Below are 13,743 nucleotides of genomic sequence, written 5' to 3'. Positions count from 1 at the left end.
AGTCACAGAGCAGGGAGTAAAGTACCGCAAGACAATGCCATCTGTGACACACAGCCTGTCGCCATAATGTCTATCTGAGCCTGGCTCCCTTTTATTTCATTTTTAATATGTGTTTACTAACTTGGGGAAAGGGACCATGCATGGCATGCATGTGGAGGTCAGAGGGTAACTCTAAATACTATAAATGAACTCTTAAGTTTAAAAAACAAAAACTCAAAAAGCACCAACCATACTTGGGTCACACACCCCTCCAGAGCAACTGGAATTCATTCCTCTTGAGCCCTTTCTCAGAGTTTATGGGATAAAAGCATAGCTAACGGTTACCCTCCCCAAAGACAGGCATCTATTAGTCCTTCCCCTCCAAAAACAGGGGCTGGGAGAGATGAAGCGCATCGGTGGGTTGAGAGCATTGGCTGATCTTCCAGAGGTCCCAGGTTCAATTCCCAGCACCCCCATGGCAGGTCACAACCATCTGTTAACTCCAGCCCTAGGAGATCCAACTCCCTCCTCTGGCCTCTGCTCATACAAGACTTACATTTGGTACCTAGACATAGAAACATCCATACACATAAAAACACTTCGATCTTTCTTTAGAGTCTCACCAGATAAGTGTGGTCCTCAGCCCTCATCTCGGAAAGTCTCTTTGCAACAGACGGAGACCATTTCAGAGAGCCACGAGCAATCCATCACTGCACAGGACTGTGAACTGTGGCGCCCAGCCCACCTACAACACAACTCCTGCACCTGAGGCTCAGGTGGAAAGATGCCCAGAGAAACAGGGAGCTTACTCTGAGGTCATGTCTCCTAAGGACGTCAGAAGCTACACCCATAAAGCCTCACCGGCACGGCTGCCTAAGCACCAGCTGAACCAGGATGACATCAATGGACATGCCAAAGTGAACGGAGAAGCCCACACGGCGGCCTCAACCTTGCGCAGAGAACTGCAGGCCACTAAGGAATGCTGAGCAGGAGAAATGGCCTTCCCCAGGGAAGAGCACACCAATGTGTTACCCGACAGAAACGGTCGGCCCTGAAAACACGCATATGCTTTATGTATTTAGGATTACACACACCACATATATAGCCACTATATAACACATACATATATAATCTCTACATAGAAAGAATTAATAAAAAAATGAGTCTACGAATTTGAAAGAATGAAAAAGAAAAAAGTGTACGGGTGGGTGGCACTGGAAGGAGGCAAGAAGAAATGACATCATTACAATCTCAAAACCCAAAAGTAATTTTAAAAATAAAAATGAATAAACACTTTAAATTCTAAAAAGAAAAATAAGAAATAAATAAGAATACAAAGAACAAAAAGTGACATATGGAAGAAAAGACGACAGCCCACGGTTACCTACAGGTGCCCTCCACTGTCCAGTACTCTGGTTTTGGAACAGTTTTTTTTACAGCCCTGACTGGCTTTGAACTCCCAGCAATCCTACTGTCTCAGCCTCCTGAGGTCTGGGTTTACAGGCAGGCACAACCGTGCCACGTCTCCAGAATTCTTTCACCCCAGTCTCCCTCGATACACTTAAACTAGAGGTAACGCACGCCTCTCTGGGAATTCCTGACAGTCGCCTGTTAGTGTCGTCACTAATTTAAATGGGAGGCCAGGGGTAGCTTCACAGAAGGTGACGAGCTGGGACGGAGCAAGAAGGGAGTGGAAAGAAAAGAGGCAGTGTTCAGACTGCGGCGCAATGCACACAGAAGGGAGAACACACAGGGCACACAGAGAACTCCCGTGAGCACATGGGGGCACTTGGGAGAGCAGCAGCTTGAGAAGGCCGGATTAGTTAAGTTCTAGACAAATTAAGAGTTGCCTGTCTCAGTCACTGTTCTATCACTGTGAGGAGACACCAGGACCAAGGCAGCTACCATAAAAGAAAGCATCTAACTGGGGGCTCACAGCTTCAGAGAGTTAGTCCATCAGCATCATGGCAGGGAGCATGGGCGGCGTGCAGGCCGACCTTGGAGCAGTGGCTTTGAAGACTCTGGGTTTGACATGGGATTTTAAAACCTTCAAGCCCACCCCCAATGGCACACCTTCTCCAACAGGGCCACACCTCTTAATCCTTCTAATCTTTTCCAATACTGCCACTCTCTGGTGATAAAGCACTCAAACACGTGAGCCTACGATGGCCACTCTTATTCAAACCACTACACTGCCCTCTTGGACAATCACACGATGCCATCAAGCAGGCACGGACCTGTTTAGTACCTGATGGCCCTGGGGCTACAGAACACGTAGGGAAAACTTCTACCTAACCCAGGGAGACACAAACAGACTCAGCAATGGTTTTAAGTTGCCTAGTGGCCGCACCCAGCGAAAACAGTTTGATTCTTCCGTTCACGACAGACTTTCTGCAGTGTAACTCTAAGGAGATGTGCAGACAAAGACTGCAGCCCAAGGGGGCTTCCGGGGATGGGAGCACTGCTCACACTGCCTGATACCCGTGAGCGACCTCACAGAGCTTCCCTGACGCAACGGTGAGCACATGGGGGCCACAGCATGCCTGCCACTCTAGCTGAAGGATGTGGAGGCTCTGGAGAAAGAAAGCAACCTCCTCGAGTGGCTCACGGCAGCCCTGAGCACAGATCCTCTCACCATAAATACGGTGATGTCACCTCGAGAGCACGAATGGTGCTGACGAGAGGGGCTCAGATGCCTACATACACTCATCTCGGAACTGGTGTTCAAGTGCATAAAGAGTATCTAGTTTTAGGCTTTTCCCCATTGAAATTAATATTCTCACCGTAAATAAATTCTACCTTTATAAAAATGTATCTGTCAGAAAATGGTGTCCCCCATAATCCTGAGTCTCAAGGCACTTGCCAGCTAGTAACAGTTTGAGTATACTCCAAGAGACAGTTCTTTCTTATAATTGGAGAGTTTGATGTAAGTGTTAATCTGCTTATGTACATTTCTGAATTTGCAAATGTGTGCACTGGAATATGGTTTTAGAAGCACAGTGTGCGAAGTCAAGAGTGCACTTCAGTATGAACAACCACTGCTCAGCTGTGGCAGACGCATGTGATTGGCAGGGTTGGTTACTTAAGGTGTGAAAAAAAGGCTACTTAAAAGGAAAAAAAAATCATAAAGTTAATACAAATAACCGGACAAACTACTTCAAAGGGGTAAAGCATGAAAAATAAGCAAAGTTTATAAAAACAATTATAAATATAGTCAGAAATCACACCAACCAACATTTAAGCCCACACAGTAAAGAAATCTAAATAAATAAGAGTTAAGAATTGCTTTTCAACCTAACAGTCTCCAAACTGAGCTACATTGGCAAAGTCCAGTGTCCCTGTTTACCCACCAAACTGCAAAATAAAATGCTCCAGTGTGCTTTTCTATTGCTTCAATTAAAACACAGAAACAAAACACAAACAAAATAAACCATTCTGACAGCCGGGCGTGGCGGCTCACACCTTTAATCCCAGCACTCAGGAGCGGGGCCAGGTGGATCCGTGAGTTCTAGGCCAGCCTGGTCTACAAAGTGAGTTCCAAGACAGCCAGGGCCACACAGAGAAACCCTGTCTTGGAAAAGGGGAAGAAGAAAAAAAAGGCAAGAAACCACTCTCACCAAAATCAACTCAAGGGAGGGTTAATCTGCTTGTGCTTCCAGGTCACAGTCCATCCTTGCTCTCTAGTACAAGCCAGGACCAACTGCACAGGGTTGGTGTCACCCACAGTGGCCTGGGCCACCCCACATCCATCATCCATCAAGACAGCCTGTCACAGACATGGCCACAGATCAAATACAATCTAGGCAGTTCCTTGAGGAGGATTCATTTTCCCGGTGACTGTAGGTTCTGTCAAGTTGACAACAGCAAACCAGTGCAGATTAACACTGCTTTGTTAGTGGGAAAAGAGAAACGATCTCTTTCGTAGACCGTTGAAGAGCAAGTGGCTCACTTTTCGCAGTGCATGCTGGGCACGTGTGAATATTTCATTGTGTTTGGATGCCATACAGTTTGTAGCCGTACAGACGCACATCGCTTCACTTACATAAATAGTTAATGCTGTTGCTGGTCACTGCAGGACACAAAAACTTACCCATGGACCAGGAAAAAAAAAAAAGATCTGAAACCAGACTACGAAATATCTGGAAGCCAGGAAAAAAAAGAAAAAAAAGAAAAAGAAAAAAAGATACAGCAACATATACAGGATGACCCTGTATACAATGTAAATGTATACAAGCCATAGGAAGAATTAAGTTTTTAAAAACTAATGGTTCTATTTGTATGAAGAACAGCAGGCAAGCTTCACTTGATGTTTCTGTGACAGACTTCAGTGGTATATAGTGTTTTCTTTGTCATCGAGACCACATTCATTTGAAAAGAATTAGAGAGCTCTGAGACAGTGGGACTCCATCCGGAAGCTCTTCTCGTGTGAGGGGGACGCTAAGGGCTGACCCTGGACCGCATCCGAGCCACTTAGCCACATGCCCTGCCCTCCCCCATCTAAAGCCCAGCAGGAAAGTAAGGCAATAGGGTCCCCTGGGGCAGCGCTTCTCAACCTTCCGGAAGCAGTTAATATGCAGTTAATAGAGTTCTTCACGCTGAGGTGACCCCAACCATAAAACTATCTCGCTGTTAGGTTGTAACTGTCACTTTCCCCACGGTTATGACCTGTCCATCACCGTCTGATATGCGCCCTCCAGTGGGGTCACCACCCACAGGTTGGGAACCGCTGGTTTAAATGCTCATAGAAACACATGCAGCTGCCCGGTTAGTGCCACGGCTCTCGGGTCGCACGTGGCGGGAGAATCACAAGGAATTACCTCTCCTATGAAGACAACGATAACGCAGTCCAGCTTCTCCTCCGGGTACAGATTGTCAATAAGGGAATGAAGGGTTTCTATGAGGTAAGATTTAACTTCTCTCTTCACGGTAGGAATTCCCATTACTATAGAAACTGGAAAAAAAAAACAGTAATTATGTAGAAATACTTTATAATAACAATATGGACAAATTTATAGGAGTAACTGAGGGACTCAACTTTAGAAAGGAAAAAAATAAAAGGGGTTGTCTATAGTACTATAATTCTCTCCCACGAGGCTAGGCCAGGAGTGTGTGCAAACACCACAGCAAATAGGTAATAATAATAAAAGACTCCGCCAAACCAGCCAGGCATCTGTTACTCCAAAGCAAAGCTCAGAAACACTGACACACCTTACCAATGGACATGCTGCTTATCAGAAGCTTAAGGAACACTGAAGAAGCACCAGGCAAACACAATGTGGGGACAAGCAGCCAGAGAAAGCTGAGGAAACACGGACGAACCACAAAACAAGCAGCCAGAGAAGGCTGAGGAAACACGGCTGTGCAGTGAGGAAACACGGCTGTGCAATGAGGAAACATGGCCGTGCAGTGAGGAAAACACAGCCGTACAGTGAGGAAACACGGCCGTGCAATGGAACTTGAGTTAGAACAGGAAGCTGAGCACGGTGAAAGCTCCATTCATTGGCCATATAACCTCAGTGTGAACTTCCCAGTTTGGGTCCCTGTGCCATGAGTTAGGATAACGGGGATATTTGCGGGTGCCGGGTCCTCAGCTGGCAGGGGGCTTTTGTGAATTACAGGGTATGGTGCACCACCTCAGAGTTCCAAAATTATAGTTTCTATACTGCCTGTTATGAATGCAAATTTACTCCTGCATGGTTAGTGCTCTAGGGAACATTTGGGCATAATACGAATTTCACATTTGTTTATGTGGATTTCTTCTCGGAGACACACACAGTAGGTGGGCACGTGAAAAATGAACCTAGCTAAGCCCAATTTGGAAAAACTGAACTGAACTGTGTGGGAGAACACCAAACGGACACACCTTAAACCTCTACCAGCTGCCATGAAGACAGTCACCCACATCAATCACAACGGCCTCTAGACTGCAGGCCTCCCGTCAAACAACTCTACCAAGCACGCGTTAAACAGAGTACCTTATTTACTGTAGTTAATGTGCCATATCTTAAACAGGTGGTTCTTCGGGTGCAACTGTGAGAGTTCAGCACCATGACCCCCATTTTTCTCATTTTACCACACGATTTTATCTGGCACAGTGATTTGGGGGATTTCATATTATCATGTCACAGATCTGTGTTTCAAAGTCTTTTTAAAAAATTGTATCTAAAGCCTTAAGGCATTAAATATTCTAGGTAGTACATATACACCACAGCAAATGTTAAAAATGATCTTAAACCATTGGCGTTGGTGGCACACACCTTCAGCCCCAGCACTCGGGAGGTAGAGGCAATCAGATCTCTGTGAGTTTAAGGCCAGCATGGTTCCAGAAAAGCCAAGGCTACAAAGAGTCCCTGTCTCAAACAAGAGTGAACCATAATCATGAACCGTTTACTGGAGATGCTAAGAAATACTTAGGACTCAAAGCTGAAAGCTCGACCATCACTGTTCCGCAGGTAGGAACGCTCAGGGACACCTGGTAGCAGGAACTGTCCCTAAGGTCCCTCTCCTCCCCTTTAGAGATAAGCAATTGCCAATGCCTCAGAGACTTACTCTACTTGTCCTGCACCCATTACATACAAGGCAGTATGTTTCAGGTGTCAGACATAACCTGGTGTACCCCTTAAAAACAAGGCAGTGGTCCAGGTGTCAAACATAATCTTGTGCACACCTTAAATACAGCTTTTGCCTTCATGAGACTTATGAGAGCTGAGGAAGAACATTCCAGAAGAGGAAGCAGCAGGATGCTGAGACACAACGATGCTGACATAAGACTCAGCAGGAACAAAATGGCTCAAAGGCAGAGGTAGCCTCTGTGGAGAGAATCAGGGGTCGAGCAGAACATGACAAACTGAGCAGGACAGACCGTCACTGCGAGGCTGTGAGCAGGGAAGCCACACTCCAAGTTCTAGAACTTATTTCCTTTAAACAAGAAGAAAAAAAGTAGAAACCATCTAAATTTAGCCTGCCCAATCGTCAATTGCTTGGTTGCTGGGAGCAATCACATGCTGGACTGGCAGAAGCGAGCACGTGAGCTCCCTGAAGGCAGCCCACTCGGTTTTGCAGGGCTGGCGAATGGGTGCATGCCTGGTTTAGGCAAGACCCCAAGGATTTTGTCTCAAGACTGCTTATACTGCCTTTCCACGCTTGCCTCCCATCTGGCATGGCAGAGAACCTCACGAACCATTGCTTCACTCTGTTGGGCAGATTTCCTACAGATTATTTTGAAGATGTACCTTCGTGACATAGTGTTGATTGAAACAAATTAATAATCAAGGAGATACGTCCATTCTAGGTTTAGTACAAGGATATGGCCCAGGTGTACACCAGGATAGGAAAGACCATAGGAATACAGAAACAAAGAACAAATGGTGGGTATTTATACAAGGCATGAGAGACACCTGTTTCTTAGAAAAAGCTTGACATAAAAGACTCTTTGAACACATAGCATACATTTGAAATAAGATTAAAAAAACCCTCTGCCTTGAACTCATAATGAACATATAGATAAAACCCACTGCTTTAAACATTACCAGGTTAGATATTAGGATCAATAGTCCTACTGTAACACCCCCCCTTTTTTTTCTCTTTCTTTCTTTTTCTTTTTTCTGTCTTTTCTTTTCTTTCTTTCTTTCTTTTTTTTTTTTTTTGTTGTTGTTGTTTTTCGAGACAGGATTTCTCTGTGTAGCTTTGGCTGTCATGGATTTTATAGACCAGGCTGGCCTTGAACTCACAGAGATCCACCTTCCTCTGCCTCCCAAGTGCTAGGATTAAAGGAGTGTGCCACCACCACCCAGCTGTAACTCCCTTTTTATGTAACAATTGTATCTATTTTTGAATGAAGTAATTTTTTCATTCATAGAGAGCTTTTGTAAACCCATGACAGAATTAAACAATTGTTGAGGCCATCTGCTTCATCCAAAAATGTGTCTGCCTGTTTATATGTCTAATTGTATATATTGTCCGTATGTATGTATGTATGTATGTATGTATGCATGCATGTATGTATGTGCTCCCTTGTTTTGTCTATTGGTTGTATGTGTACACGTGTACGTGAGGTTCATAAAAATCTCTTTGCTTTGTTTGCCAAATGAGTGCTTCTAAGTTTAGTAAATGATTAGTGGTCCAGGAGTGGTTCATGGGCCTTCCTAATTAGGTCTCTAACTTCCAGCAAACCACTGCTCCCTGCTAAGCCATCAGGTCATCACTCACCTGATTAAGACCTCCTGTTGCTAAACAACAAAAGTTCTCAGCTAGAGAGCTGTAGTGGCAGCAGAGAAGCCAAAAGGCCTGAAGAGTTACCTTCCTGTTCCTGAAGAGTTAAGGTGTAAAATGCAAGGCCACTAGCCTGAGAGATGAAGTTAATGTAGGTAAGTAGAGAAACACCAGCCACCAGCTGGTCGCTAGCAGATGCTGCGATGCTGCGACCTAACCCTGGTCACCGGTGTGCTGAAGTGAGTCTCTAGCATCCTGGCGCCCGAACACAGACCTGGGGAAGGACCTCACCTGTGCTGCTGCAGAGCCCCTAGCATACAGCTGGGAAAGGGCAGGTGAGCAGCTGGAGTTGAAATTGCCTGTTGCCACCGGCACAGGTTGATAAGCCATGTGCTGCCAGCACCTAGATGCTTTTTGTTGGGTACTGACACCTTTGTGTACATTTTCTAAATATCCCTCAGGATGGGACAAGGTGAATCTACTGACATACGGTCCTTTTTACCTATGGGATGTACAGATACTAGAGGGTTGCTAATATGAAACAGAAATTGGAGGAGCCTTTTGAGGAATTTATTGCTCAGCAGACAGATATAGTTGGGAAAGGTAGTTCCTAGCTCTGAGGTAAAAGATATCACTTTAAAGCAACTGGCCTTTGAAAATGTCAGTCATTACTGCGACCATTTAGAGAGACTGGACCTCTGTTCTACCACTACACAGAAAACAAATATGGTCCCTGGGGTGATTGATTCTGATTTCACTGGAGAAATTGAGATCATTGCAAAGCCTCTTATCAAAACGGTTTAAGTCTGTTCAGAACAGAAATTTGCTTAGTTGCTCTTACTCCCATATCAGGGCCTTAGCAAACAAACAAAATTGAAATAGCTATCTGTTCGGTGAAAGAGCAACTCTAAAAGAGTCACACTGACCCTTCCACTAGCCCTTGAAACACCTCAATTTTTGTTCTTAAAGAAAAAAAAATCACACATATGGAGACTATTACAAGACCTCAGAGAGATAACTGACGTTACAGAAGGCATGGGAACCCTTGAGCCTGGGCTACCATCCCCTTCTGTCACTGCAAACATGGTAATATTGTCATCGAGTCTCCAAGATTTCCTTCTTACCATTCCACTGCACCCCTCTGTCAGCGCTTTGCCTTTTGCTTAACTTCACCTAACTCTCAGAGACCTTATTAAAGGTCCTAATGAAAAATGTGTCCTTAAGGTATTATACATAATATATATAGTTAGTTAGTTGTCCCCAGTCTGCCTAGCAACCTATGACATCATCACCTGCCCACTACTAGGTGGGCCAGCTGCCCAGAATATAAAAAGGGAAAACCCACCTCGTCTCCTTCTCTCTTGCTGTCTCTATCTTTCCTTCTAGGGTGCCCCTCCCCCCTCCCTGCTCTCCCATGCTTCTATAATAAACTTCTCCATATCATATCTGTTGCCTGGCATCTTATTTTTCATATTAATATAATATAATATAATATAATATAATATAATATAATATATCCCTATCCTTTATTAGGACTTTGTGGATATTGCTGTCTTACACATCTATAAAGTTTATTCTGACATTTATCTTGTTCACCATATGGATGGCATTTTACTTTCTTATAAAGAGAGGGCTTATTCAGAAGAGGCCTTGAGTTCTAAGTTGGGCAGCTGAGCTCATATGGACTTCATATGGTTCCCAAAAAAAGTTCAGATACAATCTCCATGTTACACACAGTCAGCCCCTAACTGCTGGACCAGACAGCCTTAGATACAGATACATGAAAAAGGATAGAAATAAACACTAAGAAATGGAGGCTCTTATGGAGGTAGAGACAGGCCTCCTGCTGCGTATTTTATTTACAGCCCGGTTAGACAGACACTAACAAATAACAACAGAAGTTCCTGTATGCTCCGGAGGCCTCGGCCCCTCCTTCCTTTGTTGCAGCCTCAAGCGTGTGTGTCATCCCCCCCACCCCACCCCGTACAAAAGCCTAAAAATGACAGCTGGGGAGAGGGTATAACGTATGGGGAAAGAGGTTAACCAAGGGGGAGAAATCTAATGCAGGAGGGAGGCAACAAAGTACCAGAATTCCAACTGCCCACCCCTCCCTGCCCCCACAACACCTGGTCCTAAGCCGCTCCCTGAAACCTTTAAAAATAATGTAAACAGCCACTCAAAGACACTCATGAGATTTACTGCCATTGTTCTGGGCCCCCAAACATTAATACACTTTTAGCATGGGAAGAAGTGCAAACTAGCCCCCTCCAGAACCAGGTCATTATACCGAGGGAGAGAGAGAGAAGTGTGGTGCCCAGACTAATCTAATTCCCTAGGCCTGAAAGGACTGCACCCCACCCCCACCCCACCCAACCCCCACCCCCCCCATCCCCCTCCAGACCCACAGTGCTCTGAGTAGCTAATACAGACAGGACTGGTGGGAAGCAAGCCCAAAATCAGAGGCTTATTTATTTTGATAACACTATATATGCCACTTCAACATGGAGCCACATAGGATGGGAGGGGCCTTGTAAGGACTACTGCTTAACTAGATCCCCTCAGTTTCTACAGCTAAGAGAGGGAGGGGGGCCCTTAAAAGCACAGGTTGAGCGCTGCTGCTCTTCCCCCATTTCAAAAATTTCAAGTCAAGCCTACTAATAACTGCCTTTAAGCACACACCCCTAACAACATTCATTTTTATTCTATAAATAAATACGGCTAAACCTCTCAAAAACTTCTCTAAAATGTCAATTGGATTTGTCTTTAACAATATCTACAGCTAAGTTAAGGCTCTAGAACCAGCCTAGTCCTGCCCGCCAGGACGATGTTTACCTAGGGCTCTGTGATTACTGCGCCATCAGGTCACAGGCAGCCCAGCTACCCAGGCTCCACTGGGAGCTGCCGGGTTTGACTCTAACAACAAAGCTTTCTGGGTTCAAGAAATTACAATCTCCTATCCAATATCTTTCATGCTACAGATTAGCATGGTGTCTTCTCTTACGATTCCAGAGAATAGATAATTACAGGATTGGGCCACGGCCTTCCACAGCAGCACTTGCTTTCACGGATGGCCCAGCCTCAGGCCAGGCTGCTTTGATTCCTGATGGTCATCAAGAGTCTTTCCCTGCGCAGGAAACCTCTGCACTGTGGGCTGAGCTGGTAATAGTAGTCACTGCTTTTTAAAGTCTAAAGACAGGCAGCTCAGCAGAGCCATCCAGTCTCCTCTATTTGTGCCTTTGTCTGATCCTTCAAAGACAGGATACAGCACTTATTTTACTATTTTACAATTTGGGTATGCCAAGGGTTTTAGAAATTGTTTACTGTTTGTACTTAAAAAGATTTTAAAAATTGATGTTTAAAACGTTTGATGTTTCCACACTCCTCTGGCAATCCCTGTAGTCCACAGGGACAGGCTATTGTGGGACAAACTCATCAGACCTTTCAGAGCACAGACATGTAGATTATAGATACCATCTCCTTGTCATATGGTAACCCAAGCCTTATAGCTCTGTCAAGATTTAAAAAAAAAAAAGCCCCAGTAAACAGAAATGACAAGAAAAGAAACCGGATGGACCATCCCAAGAGAAGCTTGGTTTGCATGTCTCCACAGGCCACTGGTGTGGGAAGGATTGTAAGCTTTGTCACAGGTGAAAGCAGTCTTGGCGGGCTTTGCCCTTGGACACTCCGCGGATACTCCCTGAGATTAACCTTGAGATAGACTGGGTGGAGCCATCCTGGACTATTTTATTTCTAATCGACCCTCAATGGGAGAGGGAGACTGCTCCTTGCACATGAGAGACAGGCAGGCAGAGAGGACAGAGAGAGCAGCAGGTTCAGACCAGACTTGAGCACATGTGGATCGTGGAGATCGGGAAAAGGATCAGTGAACAGGCCGGACCAGCGCGCAGGCCAGACACACCTAGTGACCCGTCCCGTGGAACGGATACCGGAAGGTTCACTCTTGTTTCCCTTTAACCTTTTTTCTCTCTTGTGTAAACTAGCTGGGTTGTATAATAAAGTTTAATTGTTAAGAAACAGAGCCAACACACTGGTCCACCTGATTGGATGCCAGACCAATGGATGGTGCCAGGACACTCCCTCCAGCTTGAAGGCAGAGACTGTCACCCTCCGCCCCCCAGCTGTCAACATCTCCAGCCTGTGTCAGATGCTTCATCAAAAGAAGGCACTCAGGCCTGGCACCTGCATCCTCTACCTCTTACGAACTCTGACCCTGTTATTGCACCTTTTGCTATTCTACACCCAGGGATTACAGGGGATATAAAAAGTACTTAATGTGGGTCCTGTAAAAAGCTACTTAACTATTGCACAAGTTCCGCAGTGAGCCCCAATGTTCTTTCTCACTGTGTGCGTTGGTACCTGTTAGTCTCTCATAGCTTTGATAGGAGGACTTTGATCTCCATGCATTAGAATGGGTTGCTAATGCTCTTTTACAGTCAGATTTATTACTGCATTTATTCCAGATAGTAGGATCTGTGCGTCAGCTCAGACACTATCTAACTAACAGGTGCACACCATTAACCATTTCTACTCCTTGACTCAAATATTCCCTTAGCACTGAGTGCTCAGGAGAGAAATGAAATTAACAAATAGAGTTAATGCTTCAGAGAAAGTTATCTTCTACATAGAGACTCGGATTAAAAATACACGTCTAACTATGTCATGTCATGCTAATTATAAATAGACTTATGTTACTCCTTTACCCTGAAATGAGCCAGAGTTGTCTTGAGATCAGATACAAACACACCTATGCGGCATTTAACACAGTTCAGAGCTTGCTATTAACATGTGGGCTCTGTATTCTCAGTCAACTTCAAACATTTGTTAAGTCTTCTGTATGACCTGCCCAGAGAGAGACTCACACTTGACTTAATTAACTGGAAAGGGTGACTCAGTCTACGTTCAGTTATCACTAAGCCGTGTGCTGCTTTCGGCATCCACTGCCCTTCTTGGTTTCTTGAGAAGCCATGCTGGTCAATTGCTCCTCCCTCTTCTGTCTTCCTCTTTCACTGGGCACTGGCTGCTGGAAAGCCTCCAAGGCTGGGTCCTGTGCCCTGGGCTGTCGCGGCAGGCCACTTATTCTTGAGTGATGATTCACAGAATTAAACTATGGTGGACTTCCCCTCTGAGTCCCAGATCTAAGGGCCTGGTTGACATCTCCCTCCTGCAGCACCTCAAAGCTTCCTCAAAGCTTAACTTGTCCAAATTTAGCAGAGTCTCTTCTCTTGAAAAACCAATGCTGCAAGCTAGGGAGATAGCTCAATAGTTAATACCGAGTACTGGTTTGCAGAGGATCTGAGTTCGGTTCCCAGGTTCCCAGCACCCACATCGGGTGGCTCACAATGGCTTATAACTCAGGGCATCTGACACTTCTGACCTCCCCGGGCACCACACCCACATGCACGTAACGCCACACAGACACATACACCGCATAAAGACAATAAAACTAAATCGTAAAGAGCAGTGCTGCAGAACACACTGTCCTCTCTTGGGTTTCAGGAAACAGCATCCACCACTGGTTGTTACTCCATCTGG

General features: G+C 45.2%; 1 protein-coding gene across 4 annotated transcripts in view; it reads right to left on the bottom strand.

Annotated features, from left to right (window-relative positions):
- MGAT4A (alpha-1,3-mannosyl-glycoprotein 4-beta-N-acetylglucosaminyltransferase A) overlaps positions 1–13,743 on the bottom strand; it is a 101,183-nt gene that overhangs the window by 42,128 nt on the left and 45,312 nt on the right. For all 4 annotated transcript variants that reach the window (XM_084754618.1, XM_084754619.1, XM_084754621.1 and 1 more), the window contains exon 5: positions 4,797–4,930. In XM_084754618.1, the coding sequence (XP_084610744.1) occupies positions 4,797–4,930 (134 nt within the window). The remainder of the gene's footprint in view (positions 1–4,796; positions 4,931–13,743) is intronic.

Source organism: Acomys minous (genome assembly GCF_964271855.1).
Source record: "Acomys minous genome assembly, chromosome: 13".
Classification (NCBI taxonomy): domain Eukaryota; kingdom Metazoa; phylum Chordata; class Mammalia; order Rodentia; family Muridae; genus Acomys; species Acomys minous.
Note: the sequence above shows the minus strand (reverse complement) of the source record. Positions and strands in the feature narration are given on the sequence as shown.